The 24,425-nt window shown below is 40.5% G+C and overlaps 1 protein-coding gene across 4 annotated transcripts in view; it reads right to left on the reverse strand.

Moving 5' to 3' along the window:
• Window positions 1–24,425, reverse strand: part of LOC115577155 (interleukin-1 receptor accessory protein-like 1) — a 290,011-nt gene that overhangs the window by 149,728 nt on the left and 115,858 nt on the right. For all 4 annotated transcript variants that reach the window (XM_030410010.1, XM_030410011.1, XM_030410013.1 and 1 more), the window contains one exon: window positions 4,754–5,033. In XM_030410010.1, coding sequence (XP_030265870.1) covers window positions 4,754–5,033 — 280 coding nt within the window. The remainder of the gene's footprint in view (window positions 1–4,753; window positions 5,034–24,425) is intronic.

Consider the following 24,425-nt stretch of genomic DNA (forward strand, 5'->3'; position numbering starts at 1 on the left):
GTTCTGACAGTTCCTATAGCATTGAGACATATCATAAACTCACAGAAGATTGGCTACAACAGAAAATATGTTACGATATGATATGACAAAAGCAAAGGAAAACAAATGCTTCCTCATGTACTCTTATCACAGTTTATCATTTGTGATGTTTTTTTAATCCAAAATCCCTTTACTATACTGCATGATTTAATAAATTGAATGATGATGTTGTAATGCACATGCAGTTCTGATGACAAAAAACAAATAATAATAATAGTGATTTATCAAATCAAGTCACCAAGCAAACCACACTGGGTTTTAATTCCCTACAAGGACATTAGAGAATTCATATACAATGCTTAAAAGGACAAAGGAAGGATTTGTCATCTCACAACAGTGTATTTTTTCTATTCATAAGTGAGTATTGGTTGACAGCCTATTCCACCTGCATGCATTTTTCATTTAGTCCTGCTCAATAATCTCCCAGTTAAACACTTCCCCTGCTGTTTCATGACAGAGAAGAACAATCAACAACACATTTTACTTGGACATGGGTATGTTTGGAAAATGCTTAAATAAGCCACCTTATTAAGACAGGAAACAGTCAGTGAATTGTTTTGGAGATGCATCCCTGTTTTTTAGGATTCCCCTAGATAACTCCAACACAAATGTTCATATAGTTACAATATTCAACTGGAATTTGATACACAAGAACATTAAAGTATTGCCTTGCTGTAATTCTTATACACTTCACTGAGTGCTGAATAGGACACGATAAATGGTAAATGATGACAGACACTTTCAAAAAACAGAAAAATCATTTCTAGGTGTTGTCTGAGGACAAGAACTTCAACACTCATGAATGGCATTCTTGGATACACTAGTCTCTATACTCGCCTTGAGACAATAACGTCATGGGAGCCCATAGTAACTGGGATTGAATTGTTATGACATGCTCAAGTATGAAATGTATCCAGTGAGAGATGATTTATTGTTGTGCCGTGATTCATTCGTTCCACCACTGAGCGCTCTAATTCCCCGGGTCCCTTCATATTTCAAAAGGGCTGAGGCTCCTCAAGTAAACACACTGCCAAGAGCCTAATCCAAATGTGATATGTTAACATATGCAAGAGCTGATCATCTATAGGACCCATGCTGCTGAGACAAAAGAGAAGAGCAATCCTCTGATTTGGCGGTGGTGACTGGAAATTGAAATGAGTCACGTCGGTGCTACGCGTTTGTAAAATTGGATGAATCCGTTCCTAACACGCTGTCAACGCTTGGGTGAATAATGAGAAAGCGACAATGGCATATGTTGTTGCAAACGTCATACTGGAGCCATTTTGAGGTTAATAGCTTAGACTTTCAAAGCGGTAGTTAAGTATCATTACTGCAAAAGAGCTTCAGTTTGGCTCTATTTAACCTCTGCCATTGAACTGACATCACGAGACATGTATGGAATACATTTTTTTACCATAAATAGCGCCAATTTTATTTCATATGTGGCATGAGAAAGCAATCAAAAGTCTGATTCCTTGAAACCATTGGTCCGTCAGTCACTGGCCATATTACTGTATGTGTATGCATTACTATATGTGAGTTCTGTTGGCTCCACTCACAGTATATGCTAATAGAGGACTATAAATCATTCTAATTTGATGGTCCCATGTGGTCAACTCTGCTGCATTGCTATGCACTTCAGAACACTGCATTAAACTAAACATGTGACACATGCGCGCACACGCACATGCACACAGACACAGACACACACCCACACACGCACACACACACACAAAGCATCCAATAACCTAATCCTCCCAAGCCTTTTAAGCAGGCCCTTCCCCCTGTTAAAAGCCACCGTATGCCACTGTATAGAGCTGACTAATGAGCCAGTCAAGAGAAAACGCCCTTTACCTACAAGGTTAATAAGTTATTACTATATAATAAAGCATGTGCAACGCTGGTCATTATTTAGCGTATGCCTTTGAGTCAACTGTTGCAAAACTGACAGTAAACACCTTGTGACAAATGAATGTTTTTTCTTTTCTTTTTCTGAGGTGCTCAATGAATACAGCTGGTGGATTTAACTTGAAGGAGCTCCAATGTAATATGTTCAGTTTTGATTCTATTTATTCAGGGGAGAATTGTCAATCTAAATCTGGTCAATGGTGTCTTGGTGGTCACTGTTTATGTCTCACCACAACGTTACCGTAATTGTTCAGTCTCACTGCTTTAATATACCTCGTATCCATCTATTTACAGGTGGCTGTTTTCCGAGAACAAGCTCTGATAATCACACTGTACAACACCTTGACAACCAGCTAGTGAACACAGTGGAGCATCTGGCAAATTAAAGATATTTTTCCAAATAAAAAGATATTCTGTGATATGAAAACTCACAATTATTAGTACATTTATAATTTCTTATCCACAGAAATTGAAATATACTATAAAAATATTCTAAGTTGACATCAAGTGTTCGTTTAACACAGATTCCAAATGAATTCTACTGTCTGCTTTTTCTCTGCTAGATGTGTAAATACGATTATTTAGCCATATCAGCGTTACAAGCCATTATGTCAGTCATGTGCAACATGTAGTTTGATGTGGGGTCCGTCTGAAATTGGAAACAAAAAATAAAACCCTTATATATGCAGCTTTACACAATTGTTTTGACAAAATTATGGCTGCATGATGGTTAAAAAAAGTTATCCTGCAATTGTTAAGATATGATGATTCTGATTTGAATCATGATTAGATTCTACATCACAATTGTCATTTTCACTGAAAAAACAAATCCAATCAGGATCATGTGGCATTTCTTGGGGTCTGTAACAAACAAACATTTCTTACATCTGAAAAATAAGATGTGTAGGCCAGGGCATCTCTATTGCACCCCATTTTACCTTTAACAGAAAAAATACTTCTTGCTAAATGTGGTAATTGCACTTGGCTAAATTTCATTTCAATTAATTGTGCATCCCAAAACAAAATAAATGGACAGTTCAGAGAATCTTCATTTATCATGCAAAACAAAGTGAAAGTAAAAAGAAAATTAAATAATATATTTTGTTATAAAGGACTGCTGGACAAAACAAGTTAATGAAGACTTTATCTTGGGCTTGAGTTTGATTTCACCCTTTCCTAACTAATGATAGTTACTGACAGTAAACATTGTGGTTTGTTAAAAATCATCGGCTTGTGGCCTGTGTGTGTATCTGTATTCTAAAATTATGTGTGGATCTAAACACCACCATCTAAAGGGGCTTTACACTGAAAATCAGACACTGCTATCAGAGCTGATAGCAGTTTCAATGACTGTCAATCTGACTGGCATTGTAAATAAAAGGTCAGATTTGTAAACATGCTTAATCTGACTGGCACATATTTAGAGCTGAGGGTAAAGCATTAAAAAGAACATTCTTGTCATCGCTACAATGTAAAAACACAGTTATGACCTACAGAAAGCAAATATAAGCAACAATAGTCCAAAGAATTGCCTACAGGGAGAAATCCTGGGCGACGGAAAAGTACTCTGCATTCAGAAACTATTGTTATTTCTCTCCATGATGGGCAAAATAAGTGTTGCCCCATAATTTGGTTCTGAATGGTGAAGACTGGCGACAAAGCAGCACTACTCGTCCAAATCAAATCTCATGGCTCTACTTTCTGCGTGATTACACAATAACTCTGAGCTGACTGATTGTCTACCTCCAGAAAGTGCTGCCAACGTCGTTGAATAGAGCCATGAGAATTGTTGGACTGGTGCTGCCCGTTTCTATTCACGGCGGCCGTCACAGCAAAGGGGAAGAGTGCTAATGGTGATGAATAGTAATGGCTAAAAGCTTGTGAAACACAGGGAAACCTATGCTGAATGCAACTGCTCAAGAGTACATAATTCACCCTTTTTTTGCCAGTGTAACAAATGTTCTAAGTCGTTTGTGTTTAGGATGAAATGTGAATGGTTCTGTGGATTATTCTAAATTTGAAGAACGATTGCATTCCTTTCCTTCAGGGAGAAGTGTTTCAAAGTTCCCCCTGCCCTGTGAAAAAATGACTTTTTATGGGCTTTAAGACAGCGGCTTTGCCTCTTCTCTGGCCACAGACAACCTCTACGTTAATGAAAACTTCTGCCAATATGAGGTAGGAAGCCAGAAATTTCACCACATTATAGAAGTCATAAATCAAACAATTGTCTACCTCCACCATCAGGCGAGTGGAAAAGGAAGATAGTACGAGTCCCCTGCTTTTTCCCTTTTTATCTTTGCTGCCTCTTCCCTTTCCTCAATCTTCCTGTGCTGAATTACTGTCCATTCTCTTTCATCTCACTCTTTGCTCCTGCACACTTTCAGAAAGAAGGACTTGTGAGGGCCGGAGAGTTATGGATTTACCAACTGCACCTAATGGCTTACTGTCCCCCAGAGGAGAATAAAGAAATAATTTAGCATAGAAAGTGAAAGCAAAGGGGCCTCATACTGTTAGACGATGCTCTGTGGACCAAGGACCAGTGCTTTTTGGCCAGAGATGAGAGACTTCATTAGAAATCAACAGGGGAGGGCTTTAACATAGCTTTACTCTTGCCAGCAGGGTTCCAGAAAATGTTATTTACCCCCACTATGTTACTGACATGCTGCTGGCAAAAACAAGTCCAAAATGGTGGAAGGGTCTCTCATGAATGCTTGCTCCAGTTGAAAGCAAAAACCACAAAAGCAACAATTTACAATTTAAAAGCAATGAAGAGAACAGAATCTCTCGGTGAAGAGGAGGAACTTACCTTAATACGCAGGAATAGTAACCCACATCGTCCAACTCTGCTGGTCGAAACCATATGGCATCCTCCTCCTTGCTCATCCTTGTGCCGTCAAAACTGATGGGTTCTTCGAAGTCCCCGTGTCCTGCACTTTTGTACCACATAAGGCTAAGTCCTGCGCTCTGCGCATGGGTGTAGTTGGCCCGTATATATCCATAGAATAAAGCACACTTAATCCTTACAGGTTCCCCCAGAAGCACCTTGTATTTCAGGTAGTCCACTGACCAATCCGTGCAGCCTTCCACTGAAAGAAAAGGGCAGAGAAAAGCAGAATTAAGCTAGAGCTTCCAGGAAGAAAGCCCAGTGAAGTAAGTGATTTTCATTTTCATTTGCAGTTTGGAGTGCATTTAATTATACATGTTGCCTGACTTCAATCTTCTCTACCATTGCCGTGATCTTGTCTTCCTTTCTGGGAGACAAGATCAATAGTTTGACTGACTACTTCAGATTTTCTTTTTTTTTAAATGATACTGCAGCAGTGGAGGTTTGTAATTATGAAAGGACATGTGGCAACTAGGACAAGACCACTTTCAGCGCCGTCTGCTCATGATGCAATCTTTGCATCGTCATCGGTCAAGACTCCCTTCCCCTCCATATAGTGCTGATCTTTACTATGTCTCCTCTTGAGGTTCACAACAACACACAAAACAAACAGGCCATTACAACATTAGTGCCAACATGGATTCGAAGAAAAGAGCATGCATGTGTACTGTAACGTGCATATGTTGAACTGTTTCATTACCAATATCCTTTTAAATGTCAAGAGGATTCATGTATCATACCATCTGCCATGACCAGATATCAGGTAACATTATACTCTACACACACACTTCAGCTTCCCTTACTCCACACACACCTACACAAAAACACATTCTTCTACTATGAAAATGCACATGAGCAAGCTGTGCATTAGGGGTCTTCCTGTTAAGACATCTATTAAAGCCCGCCAACTGTCAGTCCAAAAGACTTTCAAAGATTGAATAATAACTGCATTATTCATGCTCTGCAGGCAGAGGGAAGGTTTGGATACTTGTGCTTTATTTTCGGTCCTTGGCTGTATAGGATTCATGAGAAACACCAAATATCAAATTGACACTTAAACCAACTTACCAACTTCACACACACCAGGGAAAACGCAGGCATCACAAAACCCATGCCTTCTTGATTGAGATTTTAACACCGAGTTGTGTAAGAAGACAGATGTGCTGTAAGCACCGCGTGTGGGTAGATTTTAAGAATGGGGCTTGCCAAGAAATGGGGAAAAAATATCTTGCAGGTGAGTTGTGGACTGTATTATGAAGTAAGATTAGTTGGTTAGCCACCTTTCTGAGGATTGTTTCATGAGCCTGACAAAATTTTAAATGGGGCAAATGGCTGTGGTAACCTGCAAAACTCTGAGCAGGTTGGGTTGAGGGGATCGAATCAATGCCTCGAATGACAACTTTACAATAAGGTTTACAATGATGGCAAGTGGCTTTACAGGCATAGTTGATCGTAACGACGGCCTAGTAAATTGTAACTGTTTATGCGTAATTACGCTCAATTTAATTCCCAGCCATATTCCTGAGATTGATTCTTCAGTGCACACACCTTTTATATCTCTTTCCCATCCCAGAAGCTCAGAATAATATGAGATGATTTGGTATATGTGATGTTTTTAAAACATCCACTGCCATCCTTATTCTAATCAAGCATTCATTAATTTTCTTCAAGCTTAATTGCATACAGTTACACTGTCTGTATTTTACGTTGGAATATTCACAATATTAATGAATCAGATAAAAGCTAGAGAGCTTAAAGAGGCTTTAACTACACTGGATACAGATGCGTTTTTACACACTGACAAACCACTTCTCCTGTGTTTGAAAAGCAGAGTGGGTCCAGGCAGAATCAAAAACAAACTCTGCCTGCCTCATCTCCCCCTCTTTTCATTTTTCCCTGCCTGTTCATGACATCCTCTTCTCCCTTGCTTCACCTCGCTGCATCACTCTTCCTTTAGAAAACAGCTGGCGAGCACAGCTGCCGCAAACTCAACAGGCTTCGCTAATTGAGCCTCTATAAATGTTTTATTTACAAAAGAAGCAACCTCGGCCACCAATCAGCGAGGTGCTGTACGTGCGGCGGTCACTGGGGGGGGGGGGGGGGGGGGGGGGGTGTTGATGGTGGGAATTGATTTAACCATGTTGATTTATGTTATTGTATTGTATTGTGTAGAACTGTAAGGGTTGTGCAAGGAGCAGCAGCAACAACACTTGCGGGTGCTTAAGGAGCAGGAGAAAAAAAATAAAAGGAAAAAGGATGCTCTAAATCACTTGAGCAGTGACAAATGAGGATGAAATCATGTCAGACCGAGATGCTTCCAGCGCAGATAGAGAGAAGTCTGATAGCAAAAGATCCACCAGTTACCAAAAGCTGATGATGTCAATCCATCGGAGTCAAAGCGCAAAAGTTCAATAGTGAAAAACTGAGTGGAGAAATTTATCTGAAAGGCAAGGAAACAAATTTCTCCGCTTAAAAAAGCCTCAGTATACCTGAATACAAAGCAGTAACCTGACATGATATGGCTGCTTTTGTATCTTGATGAGTTTCTTTCCATCAATGTGAAGTTAGGTATACGTGTGTCAGGTGCTTAGAGTATGTATGCTTGAATGAAAATGAGTGTGTGCCAGAGCGAGAAGGCAATTGGTGCACCAGCTACAGGCTCCCACAGATGATTGTCTCCTTTCAGATAATAAACCAAGTACATAACTCAAACTTGCTTTCTCCCATTTACCAAAGAGTTTGGTTTATTTAATTTCCTTATAGCTTACATTTGTTACCTTCTTAGTTAGATTTATCCATTTATATTTATTTTATTTAATCTCAAATTGAAATAAATAAAAGTATCAACATATTCAGAAATTTGCCAGTAGTCTAAAACCTTCAGATATTTTATCTTCCATAATATAAAACTGAGAAAAGCAGCAAATACTCTGTCTTGGAAGCCAAAACCAGACTGCCTTTTGAAAGCTTTTGCTTTATACATGACAGATAAAAAATTGATTGGCAAAACAGATTCATTTTTCTGGTTAGCAACTAATCCCTATTTGTTTTGGCAACAGTCCACTTCATCTAGGTTCTCAGGAGGTTGTTGAAAGGCTTTCTCGAAAAGGTGGGAAATCAGTTCATCACACTAAACAGGTTAGGGACAAATTGGTACAACAGAAGTTAAAATACTGCACTATATCATGCAGCTTCTCCTAGAATTCACCAAATACTCAGAATATACAATATACAGTTTAGTATGAGAGTAGGTACAGTATTTGAGGATTAACATTTCCTTTAAATGCTGAATGGGGAGAATTCACATCTTATTTTAGTGCGGGCAACTGTGCCAAATCTGCAGCCCCTTCCATAATCGTAAATCTGCAACAATAAGTTGCAGTCTTTATTTTATGAGGCTGAGAACACTGCGTTTCGGATGCAACGTTTTGACATCACCCTCTAAACCTCTTTTTGATTTCCCCAATTATGTGAGTCCTCCCAGGAGCAAGACAATGAAAAAAAAACATCCTAATTTGTACAAAGAATGAATAACTAGAAACAAAATGAAGCAAACACAAATGCATGAGAAGGCGGCGTGTGCTCTGCGAGCTAACCGACATCACCGATCCTTTCACTGTGATTAAGGCTTACTGTTGCTATGGCAACAGAAGGGTCTACCCTCGCTTATCAAGAACTTGCTAATTAGTTTGTGGACGATAATAACTTGAAGGCTGAAGGTAAAACACATAGCCAAGATGGTTTCACTTCTAATCATGTGTCCTAATTGAGACTCTGAAGTGTTTTACTCTCACAACTAATAAAAACAGCTGGGGAGTGTAACAGGTCATACAAGCAAGGCAGCAACTCAAACAGAGAATGAGATTAGTTTGGCGAAAGCAAGCATGGAGTCATAGCTGCATTTCCTTTCTCTTAGGCATATATGCACACAAAACATACACACACACTGAAGAGTCTAAAAAACATTTTCATTCTTTAGCTCAGAGTTTTTGATGCAGAGACGCGCTCATTGGTACTTTGCAGTGGTGAATAAATCAACACAGCTCGACGAAGACACACACTTCAAAGTTCTCAGACATTACTTGTAGTCATGATATCAAACAGTGATCGACAGCAACCTAGTTAATTTATTAAATCACTGTACTGACAGTAAGACCCAGGTGTAGCTCAGGGACAGCCCTTCACAGATTTAAAAAGACCAACATGTATTCAAAAACAGGACCCCAGCAGCCTCTTTGTGTCTGTGGAATAAAACAGACCACACCGGTACAATTTGTTTTGTTTTGATGGCTCTAGATAAGGGATGTTTTCCCGGATTGAGGTTAACATGATGTCATGATGTTGAGTTGCGCTCCAGGGGCATGGGATGCAATTCAACATCGCACATTTGTTTTTCCTTTCCAAGAAAAAAATAGTTTCTCTAACTTCCCGCTGGAACATCCCAATGTTCAGTAAATGCTATAGACTGGGAGGAAAATAAGATGCTAGAACATGTGCGCCATGTACAATGTGTACAATGTTACATCAAAGTCCCTGTTAAGTCCAGCGCGACCTATCTTCCTACAGTGCAATCATACCATCTCGTGTTTACGGTCCTTTCACTGGATACAACTCTATCAAGGAATACTATGAGAACATATCTGTATGATATAACAAATAAAATATAAAATGGCTCCAAGACAGATTTTGGCACAGGGCCCCTCCTGGATCCTTCTTTATAGGGTTATTTTGTGGCTATGATTTTAGCCACAAAATAACCCTATAAAGAAGGATCCACCTATGCTGACATTGTACTTTAGTGGTGCAAATTCCCTCATAAATTATCAAACAATCAAGAGACCCAAAAGCAGTTGGCTTGCAGTGAACCAGGAGCATTAGCCGGCCCTGGGATCAGTTGTCTGTAGCAGCTGCTCACTTGGTTGTGCTGTCTTAACTATACAATTTACCAATATGGACAGTGGATATTAGTGGTAATACCCCACCATTTCTTGATTATTTCTTTATACTTCTGCTCTTCTATATTTAAAAAAGAAATCCTGTTTTATATTTAACTTTTCCATACCAATTTGATAACTGTGGTTCCACTGCATTAAGTCTCAGACTACAGTACTTTTACTTGTGACTCTTAAGTACATTTGATGAAGAAACTTAAGTACTCTTACTTAAATGAATTGACTAATGTTTATTTGAGTAAAGCATCTGAATATTTAAGGATGAATATAAAAAAATGGTACTGTTCCAAAACGTCCCACCAGCTGACCAGCAAACCAGTCTCTGCACCCATGACATATTCTGTTGGCCCAGACTGAAAAGAAAAAGACAGATTTACTCAGACGTCTTTTCAGTTTGGCTGCACAGACTGGATTTGATATCAGAAAAAAAACAAAAACAAAAAAAAACACACTAAATGCTTCACTGCCAAACATCAGACAGAATAGCTCTGTCATCGCCTTTCAACGCTGCAAATAAATGTTCATCCACTCGTTTTCTTTCTACACTTGAAGATTCTCCCTCTTTGTGAAGAAAAATAATATCAGACAAATTAGAAAAGAGTTATTCTGATGAGTCCGAGTACCATAATATTTGCTACTACAATAGAGTTAATTATATTTTGCATAATAGGACGAATGTGTCTGCATAGCTGGTTTGCGTAAAACATATTACAATCTCTGGACTAAATAATTAAATTACGTACACATTAATATGCATTTGATAAAAAAAGACAAATGAAGAAATAAGAAGTGATAAAAAGTGAAATTGGTTGATTACTACGGAAAACATATGCAACATGTAAATGTGGGTCCTTTCAACAGTGAGAATACTGTCAGATAAAATGTGCTTGTTAAACCACCCGGAGGCATTCGATTACTGCACAGAGCTTTGAAAATACCCCAGTTTAACAGAGAAGTTACAGAAAAAATAAAAGCATCAAAAGTCCTAAATTAATTTCCTTTTAAAGGGTGTACTCCAGCTCGACTGTTTCAAAGGGCCTGCTGCATTTATCTCTTAATACAGACATATCTGTTATCTTCGACCTATCCTCAAATTGCCCGTTTCAGACTTTTGACAGAGGGTTATCGTTCATTTCAGTAAGTGAGGGTAGGGATTCTGCATAATCTGTTGGCAGGAAACAAACATGGTACAAAGCCTAATTGAACCCGATTAACATTTCCCCCGCTCACCAGATTTCCATTCTGCTGGATCACAATTGGTAAGGGAATTGGCCAATCTGCTGAGTGATAATAACAACTCCGGCAGCTCTTCAGCGACTGGGACCATGGAGCATAAGCAGCGTCTGCGGCTCCACTACACATGACCCGTAAGTAAAAAAAGGGGGCAATTCCTCAGTCGCCGTCCCTGAGCGTGTCCAACAATTCTGTTTGTCAGCTGGAGAAATGGAAACAGCTAACGGTCAGCCGTCATGTTCAGCCAAATGATCTCAGAACAAATGTTTGCACGTCACTCTGCATGGAAATCAGGGTTTAATAGAGCCACATTCACTGACGCCACAACAAAAGGGGCTCTTCTGGCCACATCCCGATTTAACCACGCCATTAAACAAAAGGCACGGCCATTTGTCAGGCCTGCCTTGTTTTTATACTACTTGTCATGTTTGTCTCATTTGTGCCACTGTGGAAGGCCGCACTTGTAAAAAAAAGGCTCTCATCCTCATGTTTTATGATTGTAACCGAACCCAAACCAAGGATGTGATTTAAATGGAAGAAAAAAAAAGGCTGTGATGCCAAAGGTAACTGGCTGCACAGCTGCATTTTTCAAATATTCATCTTTATAAAAATAACCACCCAAGGTTTGAATGCAAATGTAAACCACAGTATACATTAAAATCAGGGTTGAGTTGAAGAAGACTTTTACAAAAACCTTTTGAGTAATAAGGCTAATTATACTTTCAAAATATAATGTATATTCAAAGCATTTCTTCTCACTGAAACACCATTTTTTTTGTTTTAATTTGACCCTCACTCTTAAAGGAACACACTGGAAATCAGCCTCAAGGCATTTCCCACTTATCTGCTAAAAAGGAGCATTAAAATGCATATGGTTTTATAGAAAGTAGGTTGCCTGTTTTAGAGGAGCCTCTTCACATTGATATATAGGTCATGGTGTGCTGAAAATATGTTTAAAAAATAAATCTTGTCTGCAACCGCATGCTAAAACAATGCAACACAGATGCTAGTAAAAAAAAACTAAAACATGATGCATATCTGGCTTAAAGGGCACTGCAATAAAGCCAAACAAATGTTATGTCATTGCGTCCTCGCTACATTTTTACTGTCACTTGAGAGTGAGCATGTGCTTGTCCTGGAGAGAAGGTGATCAGCTCATAAATTGGGTTACAGGTCTGCTGAGGGGTAATCGCATGCAGATTGAGTCAGGTCGCCGCTGAGACACCCACCAAGTGTCTGTTCTCCCATAAGCACTCAGGAAGATGGTTCTCTACCATTTTTCTTCATAAAAGCTCCAGTGTAATTCAATCAGAAAGGCGTGCATACGTTAGGGCCTCGGCTGATTGGATAAACGCATAAGCATCCGGACACACACATCTACACGCACACACAATCTATGAGGTGACGCGACATCAACCTTTACTTGCCCTCATGAAGTGTAGTGTCTTAGCTGGCCCGGCTCCAGGATCCCTAAAGGAACTTATCAACTTCACAGCCACTTTTTTTTGGCCAAGGGGAGGGAGGCATGGGTGAGAGACGCCTCGAAAATCTTGACCTGCCATTTTCCACCTTGTGAAAACGCTGTCGCAGCAGAGTAGGTCTCAATTAAGAGGGATATAGCCCTGATGTGTGGGAAAGGTAACCTCTCGGCTGCGGGCGTGCAGGAGGAGATTTCTGCGTGATTGAAGTACCTTGAGCAGGTTGAAAAAGAGAATGAGTCATCAACCAATAAAGCAATCAGCCGCGGCCATCTGCAAGTGAGAGTAAGTTCACACACACCCCCAAGACACACACCATAGGACCTCTGGAACACTAAGAAAGACTCAGGCCTTGTACTTGACCAGAAAATTACTTATTTTCAAAATGTAAAGAGTGAAATGAAGGTCCCCTATACTGTTGGTTTAATGGCACAACAATAAGGAGGTGTTAATGCTAAAATGACCAGAGTTATGGGCCAAATGGCAACATAAAGGAGAATCTGCAACCACTTGGAGGTAAATATAAAGAGAGGCAGTAAAGAGAATGTTAAAGGAATAGTCCAACATGTAGGGAACTATGTTTTGTCACTTTCTCTTCAAGAATTGGGTAAGTAGATCAATCTGATGTTTGCATGTTGTCTACAGAGCTGGAGCAAGGAAATGTTTATCTTAGCGTAGCATAAAAAACAGGAGTCAGGGGCGAATAGCATGCCTGACTGTGTCGTTCAAAGAGTCCAAACTCTTTGAACGACACAGTGCACTCAAGTTTTTCTGTGCAATGAGGAACTATTACCAACAAGATTAGCTAAACCAAGAATATGTCCATCTAATTTGCTTACTTTGCAACCTGTGTGACTGTCTGACTGTGCATGTTTGCTGCCCTTTTGGACAGTCTTTTTTCGTGATGCTGCTTACTTTGATGTTTGCAACAACTACTCGGGTGAGTGGTATGTTATCATAACCTACTGGACCAAGAGCGCCAGTGAGTCTATTTCTCAAAACAATCCACTGTTCCTTAAAATTCAAAGAAAAAGAAATGTGTGTAATTTTGCCTTGTTTTCATAGGTGACAAAAATGTAGGGCTTAATGTAGATGGAAAGATTGATATTTTTGCTGGGTGACTCCAGCTGCCCAGCTCATTTCATGATTGTGGTGACATTTACCTCCCATCCTCCTACCCGTTCCTCACTAGCAGATAAAACAGCTCCATCTCTCCGCATCTCGCCTGCACTTTACTGTCATGACACTTCATCTTCATTTGTCTCTCTCTCCTCAACTCCCTCTTTTTTCCTGACAGCCACTGGGCTGTCATTTATATGCAAATACTCATGTGTGATTGGGAGAAAAAAATATTTTGCTTCCTATCTCAAAATAAACATTGCCCACAATCTTCCCGGCTTCCCCCTTCTGGATCAGATTCGTCTTCTCTGATTGGACGCGGCCTCCGAGGAGAGTGACACCTGCTGTCTCGAATCACGGGTTAAATGCAGGGAGCACAGAGAGGCAGCTGATGGGAAAAGGGGACAAGACTGACTTTGCATGGATGGACCCTCGCAGGGAAGGGAATCAAGAAAAAGGCACAGGGGAAAATACACACTCAGGTAGGCATGAGTTGTCTGGCAAAAATAAGTCAGGTAAAGTAGATGCTGATGAACACGGCATATTTTTCAAATCAATTTGTCAGCCGATCAACGATAAGCACCACACACTTGTTTGATGTCATCTTCCAATTACTTTCACATAACATGGGAAAGGTGTGACATTTGGAGTTAAAACACATCAGAAGAAGAAAGACAATCATCACTGAATTTGATATGAATTCCAAAAGCAAGACCATGTTTTGCCTTTCATGGGTGCCACTCAACAGATGAGGACATGCTTCTATTTTTCCATTAAAATGTGTTTCTCACAAGCTGCTGAGCATCGTAAGGCCAAGATGTCTGCTAAAAGAGTTTTCTCAAACGGTTAATGAATCTTGATGCGTCTGCAAGCACTCTTTGATTAGCCAATTTCTTCAATTAAAAAGAAAATTACAATTATTTCAAGAACAAAATATCAAACAATTGCTGGTTCCAGCAGCTTAAATGTAAGGACTCACCGATTTCTGTTGACTTTCATGATAGGAATTGAATAGTTAAATTGTTAAAATGTATGTTAATTGAAAAAGGTAAATAGAAAACACATCCTGCGAGAGGACTTTTAATAATGTGAAGGACGTTCTAAACAAAAAGTTTACCACACATGTACGCGATTTAATCACAGGTTATTAACCAAATCCCTGTTACATAAATAGGCGAAAGAGTGGCAAAACATTATATGTTTGGATTATGAGGATGCAGAAGATTAAACAGACTCCTTACCTGCATAAGAAGTAGACTTGCAGACGACTACATAGAAACAGAAGCCCATTTCTCTTCACAGCTGTATGTAAATCAGCATGTGTGGCTATGTAAAGGGGATTAGGGCCTGTTTTTCCCTTTCACGCTAAATAGCACCCATAAACCTTGTCATCTGACACTCCTCCCAATCTGACAAACTGTCTTATTGTCCAATCTGATCACATCAGCGTGCGAATCTGTGATGACTTCTACTCTAACTTTAAAGTGGTGATTATGTCTCCCAGACAGCTATTTGATTCTCCCGGGCAATCAAACTGCGACAATGTACTTGTATCCATATGTTTCCTCCCAGATTGTGCCTATTTCAGGGGAACATTTGACAGGGAGCAGATGTAAAAGTGATCCTATTATGACTGGGGTGTCTCCTCCAGAGAGAGCACTATACGTATAATCAGAAAATCATCCTTCTGTTCCCCACGGCACCAGTAATCCTCTCATCTAACAAACAGACAAACAGCCTTGGGAGGCGTGGAGACACACAACATAAACAATACTGACTCCTGAAAAAACACCCGAGTGCTGCATTGCAGACATGACTGCGCACACAGGACAAGAGCGTGGATAAGACATTTTTTTTTTCCCCCACACACTCTCACCCGCCCACACAGGTACAAAATACACGGCGAGAACACACACAGCGAGCGGGCCACACAATCCGTGCTGCCTCCGCTGGCAGCCTTGTCAGCCTGTTATTCTGTGCTGTATCATGGCGGTGTGGGTGCGCTAAGCCGGTGACTCAGACCCTCGCCGGTCCACTACAGACACCGACACACCATTTGGGGCGTTGTGCTCCGGTGCCCCCGCGAAATGAGCGTCAGTGAAAATAGAGCATGCCCAGATGGATAGAGAGCCTTGTCACATCAGCCTCTGCGCCAGCCGTCTGTGAAATGATAAGATGGCAAGAATATGTAACAAAGCAAGCAGCGGGCGCCGTCCTGATGGGCGCCGGTGTCGGCTCTCATACGTCAACTCTGACCTTATTTTTTTGTCTCTCATTTTTTCCCACACTGTTAACTACCAGGGAATCATCTCTTTCTCTCTTTTTTGCATGTTGTACTTCTCCCTCTCTCCTCCCGTCTCCGAGTTTTACCCTTCCACTATCTCCAAGCTATTCAATCTTCACACAGAGGAGTGGGAGGGTGAGGGGAGGTTGCGTTGGCGGTTCAAAGAGAGAGTGAGAAAATTATGATGGAGAAATGATTCAAGCTGCAGATCAGCAAGGACATAAAGGTCCCCAAAAGCCACACAAGTAAGGGCGTCTGAGCTGTAAATCACTGCGCAATTGGCAATCGCCAATAATTCAGAAAGACTGGATGGTGACTCAGTCTTTTCGACATTCAAGGTCGAGCGTATTAAAAGAAAAAGGAATTTCTGTATATACTGAAAGGAATTTAGTGGTGAGGTTGCGGAATAAACCCTTTCCACCTGGCAAAAAACCTCCACATTTGCAGACACGCACAAACAACACAGATATGCCTCCGTATTTAAATTCCACAACAACGCACACACAATACGCTCCAGTCACACACAGGCAGCCGGGGATCCGGGAAACCTAGTGGCCTGGAACAAGAGTAGAGCCAGAGCTTCCCATTAGAGGACATTACTGTCAAACACTGGAACGAAAACTACCTGCTGTACACTGATTACCAACCTACCTCCCGCTACAATTCAATTACAAACTAGATAATATGATGCACTGCACTCATTCTCTGTGACAGTGTTCAGCCAGTGACGTGAGGAAGCGAGGACAGCTGGCTGAGAGGTTTAGTGAAAATGCCGATGCTTGTTTCCCTCTTATTTTGCCAACCAGAGGTGGTATTTTTGGCTTTTTCTATGTCTCTTTGACTGAATTTGTATTACTGATGTGACAGGCGGCACACCGGGTATTCAAATTATTCCTTTTGCTTTTTAGTTGTTACCATGAAAAGTTGGACCTAGGTCAAATTTTACATTATTTATCAGATCGGAGCATCAAAAAATTGATCAAAGCTACAATTAAAACAATAAATAGCCAGTGTAGAATCCAGTCGACATTGACAGCATTGCAGCGGTTTGCCTAACAGAGCTTCCAATAAATCCATCACATAGAAGCTATTTATGCAGAGTGACAAAATATTAGTTTTCTGTCAAATGAGCCACAGCACAACGTATCAGTGGGGGCTTTGAGAACGTTTTAATTAAATGTCACAAGTCATAAAAAAACATGTTGAAAGATTAAATGTGTTATGACAAACTTCATTTTGACACTCAGTTGACTTTAATCAATGCTGCAGCACTGTAAACTGAAGTACCCTGTTCTCAATACCAATTTAAACAAAAACATAAAAATGTGATATAATTAAATTAAAAATGTTATTCTAAATGTCCAGTTAAGGTGCAAGATACTGTAAAATCACTCAGAGGGTACTTTTCAACTTTTAGCAGTAGCACATTATATCCGTCACAAAGCGACTGTCATGCTCCATGTCTTGTGAGCTGTTGTTTTGACCCCTTTGTCACCAAACACTGTGACTCCCTTCTCAGCGCAATGGGAATCCGGTCATTTTCAAATAGGGAAATGAAGGGAAAAAATGCATGCAAGGACTCTGCGACGAGTCAATCATTTCCAATTCATCTCTCTAGACTGAAGATGACTAACAGTCTCAAATGAGCCTTTTTAAATCAGTTTTACCTTTGGGAGGAGATTCTCCCGACATTACAGCTCCAATTATAGTGCAGAACTGTGGAAGAAAGCAGGTCTGCAAATCACATATTAACTTAGTCATACTGTAAATCTAGAAAGGAAAGTGAGTCATTTATTGTACCAGTCAAGCCTGCAAGCCTTCAGATAATGAATTATTAAGTTGGTCTGAATGTAAAGTCTCTCTGAAACAGTCTGAGAGGAACCAACCTAAAGAAGGTACAATTGAATAGCACAAAATAGGCTGTGATTTTAATTTTAGCCTTGTAAAAAATAATGCAAGAATGCAAATGAATATTATTAAAACACTGCAAATAGGGAGTTCATGTATTTAGGTCAGAAACCCTTTGAAACTATGAAACTAATTAAATAAGCGATGATGGTCATTTTGAGCAACTTTTAGTTATATAACCATGCAGGCTTACTTTAAGCCACACACACACACACACACACACAAAAACACACAAACTGCAATTCCCTTATCCCTCAGCCAACTGGCTGATAACAAGCAGTTCATTTTCCTGATTCGAAATAAGCCATCCTATTCTGCTCCAATTAGAAGCTTAGTAAGAATTCCATTACCATGTGCTGCACCCCATCTTCTCCCTCCAAATGCACCCGTAGAACAGGGATAGGTGGAGGGGTGAGCGGTTATGGATGCCATGGTGCACAACAGTTTAAAAAATGTATTTGTGCACAGTGTCAGCAAATTAGCACCTTAATGCAAATTGAATTTACAATAAATCCACCTGAGGCCACCAGTAAGAATAATACAAAAAAGGAAAAGGAAAGAAGAGCCAGAAAAGGGAAAAAAGCTAAGAAAATGAAAATGGAGATCCTGGCACTATGAGCATACATTTGCATATACATAATTAATTTAACCGGGGTTCACTGCTTTAGATGGATGACCGTCTGAGGGGAAACCGGGGAGCTACTCAAAGTAGAACGGCAAAAAAAAGATTAAGGTAAAGGTGATTCTTATTTCAGGGAAGGGAATAATGGCCAAGATTGACCTGACTGACCCATCAAAGGTGGAGTTATACATGCATACTGTATTGTATGTACTGTATGTTTGCAGACACCTCCAAAAAGAGGGATGAGTGCCAATTAGTTAGCCTGAAAACAGCTAAACAGAACTCCAAACCAATCCACAACCCTCTAGTGAAAGACTCAGTGGGCTTGTTAGCCAGAATCGTAGGTTTGGCCAAGGAAACACAGGGGTAATCCAATATGAACAAACTATCCGCAGAGGTGGTCTAGTACACTAAATTAATGCAATTGTTCCTTGGCTGTTCAGGCTGGCTCTCTCATTCTGTAAGTGCTCCCATTGCAGCTGCTGAATGTGGGCATGAAGAGAAGTGAGGCCTTTGAATGTGCCACCAGCCTCCAAAAAAAAACCAACAGTAGACGAGTAAAAAGGCTTATTTTTTCATATTTATCCAAATATACTGGTTTAGATTTTATTACTCTATAGCTGCAGGAAAAGCTTGTGGTGTTAGGGAGCTGGCACGGACGACAAGCCTCCCTAAAAAATTCATTGATACAGTTTGCTTCAGATGCAAACGTCAAAACAGGAGATACAGCAGCTAATATCGTGTGACGAGCAATTCTGGAAGTGATTTTTACATTCGAAGCACTCTGAAGCACATCTAGAGCGACTCGCGATCTGATAAAAAAGTCGAGATTCTTAACATGACAAGAAACCGACAGTAAGAAGGGTAACAGCTTCAGATCATTATCAAACATTCTGTGATCTAAACATCACTCTTATCACCAACTGGTAAATATGCTAAAATATGTCAGCTTTGCAAAAAGCTGGAAGAAAAGGCTTCCTTTCCGTTCAAAAGGGTTTGAATAACAGCAGACAAGTGGAGTAGATATAAGACGTTATGATATAAATCATGGCATATACAAGGTGTCACTTTTTATCACAAGTTTTGTGTTGTTTTGACATGAATTGAAGGACAGCCAATTACATTTAGTTTTTTTCCGTATTCATTTATACATTTTCATTTAATTCATTGCTTTGTTTATATTTCATATTAATTAAGGTGCCCATATTAATTTGGCTCAGACTGAAGAGCTTTCATGACTAGATGGTAGGTTTTGGTCGGGCATGTCTATGCGTCAAGGGAAAAAAAGATTAAATTTACTCTTAGTAGAGGTTTTCTTCACTTTGCAACAGGCTACATTTCCTTAAATGTCATTCCCATTTTCTTTTAAACTATGGGCTTTGAAACTGAAAGGCTGTTTTGGCATTGAAAATTAGATACCAGATGGTAGCATCAATGTCTTCAGACTGTGCTGTAGGATGAGGCTGCATACATCTACAAAAGAAGCGTGGCTGGTATAAAAATTGCACTTTCCCTCCGTGGTTAATAAAGTAAAGACAGAACATTGAAAGTTCAGCTGCACGACCCGCAAAACTTCCTCTTTTCCTCCCAGGCTACTTCAACAGATAAGGACTGTAAGGGGCTGGAGGTCGGAGTAAAACAACTCCAACCGCAGTGTATCTGTACAGCGGCTGCACTGGATAAAAAGCAGTAGCTTCTGATATTGATCAAATGCTAAGACTGGTGCTCCAGTATATCAATCAAACCAGACCTGCTCTGCTGTTAAGCCATCAACAGTAAAGTATGCCTACGTGGATTGCAATTGCAACACATTTTAGTCCTTTTTGATATCAATGGTGATATGAGGTCTTTTTCTTTCTTCCCCTTTTTAATCTGCCTGTCTCATTTATCCTCCCATTGCTGTCCCTTCCGCCAGTAATCAAGGAAAATCAAGGAGGCAGTGCCCTTGGTTGGACTTTAGACCAAAAACATGATAGAGGCCTTAGGCTATATAAAAGAGCTATGAAAAAACCTCTTATTTCCCTGCTGAGATAAAGTGGCTGTCATAAAGAAATTGAATTAGATTTTTCTTGCCATTAAAAAGGCTAAAGAGGTCTGACGCGATGGAAAAAAGATAGTAATTGTTAGACTTTAGCATCGGGCTAGTACTTACTCAGAGGTCTGAGAAAGTCATTATCTGATAAATTCCACTACACTGAAGGAACAGATCAGTACAAAATTAAAAAATGCATATTTTTCTTCTTACCTGTGGTGCTGTTTACCCATCTAGATTGTTTTGGTGTGAGTTGCAGATACTTACACTCGGCTTGTAGCGCCCAAAGCTCCCAATGTCTCTTTCCAGAAACAATGACCTAGTTAGCTAAATATCTAAGCTAGCTCAGAGTAGTAGGACTCTGTTAAAGTCCCCACTGTCATGAGCTCCTGTCCATGATTAGATTCACACTCTAGATTCAAACATTGATCTGTGCTGCATCTGGAAACATCTGTTAGCAAAAATACACTTTGAGATACAGTACACGACAGCCAACAAACACTACCTTTCACATAATAATGAACTTTTGAACTCTGAAGGGATAAATCCTAATCAGGTTTCCAACAAGAGCCCTCACTGTAAGATTACTGCTGATGCCAGTCACACCTTCATGTTCCCTTTATTGTGTCAATCCGTTTGTTTGAGTTTGAAGCACAAATGAAATGTGGTGGCCAAGTTGTCATCTCCTTTTTTCCCTCTGCAGTGAAATTATAATATGAAATGCAGCGTCAGTATTTTTAAGGGGGACACTGTCTTCTTTATTCCCCCCATGCCAGAAAAAAGTTGCAGTTTGAAAACCGCTGTCACACTTGTCTGAAAGCCGCCTCTTTTTCACCGCAGTATGAGTGGAGCAATATTGTGGAGCAGTGAGCAAAATAATTCAAAATCATTCTTCCCTCCTGCTTCTGTGTCATTGAGCAGGCCACAAGGCCGATGCTTAGTTGCTATCCCCGGACCTCTGACCTCTCTTTGAAGTGAAGCAAGCAAATCAAGGATCTGAACCGCGAGGCATCCAGATGAAAGATAAATATCAAAGTTTTTAATTTGACCAAAAAAAAAAAAAATCTCTGTCATTTGTCATTCCTCCTCTCCTTCTACCTCTCTCCATCCCTGCCATCTTGCTCAGCTGCACGTTACCTAATAAAGCGGAAAATGCCATAAAAATAACCTTAAAAACCCTTCAGCATGCCAAATTCTGAAACCGGCGCAATTGAGATGCCGTCATAAATTCTGAAGTCTGTGATTCTTTTATAGACACTATGGGAAGAGGTGAGCTAAATGGATGAGAGAGATGGTTGCCGGTAATGTATGAAAGAGGGAAAGAAAAAGAAAAAGGTGAGAGAGAAAGAATGTGCGCATGTGTTTGTGTGTGTGTGTGTGTGTGTGTGTAGTGTGAGGGGATAGAAAGAGACAGATGAAAACAGACTCAAAGACAGGCTGAGAGCCCATCTCCTAACTGTGTGCATATTAATGCAGCACTGCGGAAATCCAGCCAGCCAGGCAGCGGCCAAGGTCACCAGAGATTACCAGGACCATGACTAAACAGGCTGGCCAACGATTACCGCCTGCAACCCCTCCTCTCCTCTTCCCATCAGCCCCATCCACCCGGGCCTTCATCCCCCCCCCCCCCCCCCGCCGCAACCTCTTTCACCCCGCACTCTTGTCCCAGTCCAGGGCTCAATCCGACGGGTGATCGCCAATAAACCAACAAGTCGCCTCTTTCTCGGTGATCCGCGAGAGTGGGAGGCGGGCTGAATACATGAATTTTGATTAGGGTGCACATAATACCAGGGGTTGTGATGATGTAACAAGACAGAGTTTCTTGCCTCTTCTTCACGGTCTCTCCCTCCCGACAGTGCGGGTGGGGACGAGGACGGAGGGACGTTGTAGGTGGTGGTGGTGGTGTGTGTGGTGATGGTATGTATACATTTTTCATAAAGCAATGTGGGGAAGAAGAGCTGGCAGCAGACAGTCGTCACGCACACTCTGGGATTGAAGAGACACTTGGAAACACCTTCGTTTCCTCATAAAAGCTGATCTTGGAGTGGCGCTGTGACACACACACACACAGAGACTACCGCACACACATGCATGCACTTCACATTTCTTTAGATTTCCTCGGCGCATGGCTCCCTTTCCATTAACAACCAAAGTTTCCTGCACAGGCTGAAAATACGTCTCCTCGCTGAGCAACTACCACTCAATCGATCCTACACCTTGATGATCCTCTAATGAAAGCAGTAAACATGCAGATTAGAGGCTGTCGGCAGCCTTTGTAAATGCTCTTCCTCCTCCCACTTTACTTACTATCAAAAATGTAGGAAAATATCGAGAAGAACAGATCCCAAGATAAATAGTTTCATTCGTCATAGTAGCAGAAAACTCATTTCTGGCTTATTCATCTTGTTAATATTATGCTGGAAGCTATACTGTTGATATAGGTAAGCCCATTAAGCAAGGCTGTCTGCTGTATCGGGACATTCTGTTGCAGTTAATGACACATTACTAGGAAGTTCACATGTGTAACTTAGAATAACAACTAAAGAGCTAAGTGAACTCAACCTGTGAACACCCTGCACACTTCTGATTACCTTCAGCAAATTAAACAGGTTTTGTGCTCATTCGCTGCTGTTTCACGGTCGGAACCGGGAACAGTGATACTCCTGTGGCAGAGCCAGAAAAATCCATTATTATTATGTTATTATTATAAAATGCCAGCTAAAATGAACATGGCGTCAGACTGAGTATTTTTATTTGTTGCTATATTATTATATAGTGTAGTATTATATTTCTATTCCTTCATATCTATATGACAGATAGCAAGGATAAAAGACCCCTGAGACAAGGGATGTATTTAATTGTAGTTTGTCACATTTGAAAGCCAGCTACCTGCGCAGGGTTGACCTTGATGTGGACACTACCAAGATACTAAGATCAGGATGCCTAGACTAGATGACAGTTTTATTGAATATAAATTAGGCAAAATACCGTTTTTTCCTGAAATAAGTTCCCCACTAGGGGATGATAACTGTAATGAGGTCCTGCAGTACATTTCAATTTCATTTCTTATCCTATGAACCTTGTAAACAGCTTCTCAGATCAACACATTGACAAGTGGAGCCGGCGGTAATGACTTCTCTTTTCTTATTGGAATTAATCTGTCCTGCAGACTGTTCGAGGAGATAATTAACTGGTGCTTTCATCTCCATTTTAACTGGCATGTTCATTAACGTATTTGCCGTATCTGGTAAGAAAAAGTGACTTAATGTTTCTGTTAATGAAAAATAAACAAATACATTACTTGGACCAGAGGCAATCAAGATGAGGCAAGGTTTTGGCAGGGTGACAGGTATCAAGGCGCGTTGGAGCCGGCTTCATTAGCTGGAACAGGGCAATCATGTAAAGATCATGCGGGCGTCACGGACATAATGATCATGATAATGTCCGTTGGCGAATAATAAAATAAACAGGTTCCTGAGGAGAGGCTACAACCACATTACCGCCTGTATATTGTGACACTGAATGATAACTATAAAATCATTACTCTTAACGGCTACTGTACACTGGGCAGCTCAGCATCTCTTAGAAAGCAAGGATACATCAACGTTTTAGGGAAAAAGAAGCTGTGTTTTCACATTTAATATTCCTCAGAGAAGATGTACGACCCATGAGGACACGACAGGACTCTTGGATGGTGAAATACACCGGAAAAAAGCCGAACGGACTCTCTTGTCATACCTCGTCCGATGACTTATCTACCCTCGGTGCTTGCCCAAAACCCAATTTTTGGTAATGGAGCCCAGCTGTCAAAGATGCTTAATCTTTCTGTCAGGAAGGCGGATATACTCTACGAAGGGAGAACATATTTTTCCTATCCATTCCCAGAGTAGCTTCTAAATCTCTGCTCGGGCAGTCAGAACAGTATCCGTAATATCATTTTTAAATAATAAGGATGGTTAGATAGAT

Source organism: Sparus aurata, chromosome 24 (genome assembly GCF_900880675.1).
Source record: "Sparus aurata chromosome 24, fSpaAur1.1, whole genome shotgun sequence".
NCBI classification, from domain to species: domain Eukaryota; kingdom Metazoa; phylum Chordata; class Actinopteri; order Spariformes; family Sparidae; genus Sparus; species Sparus aurata.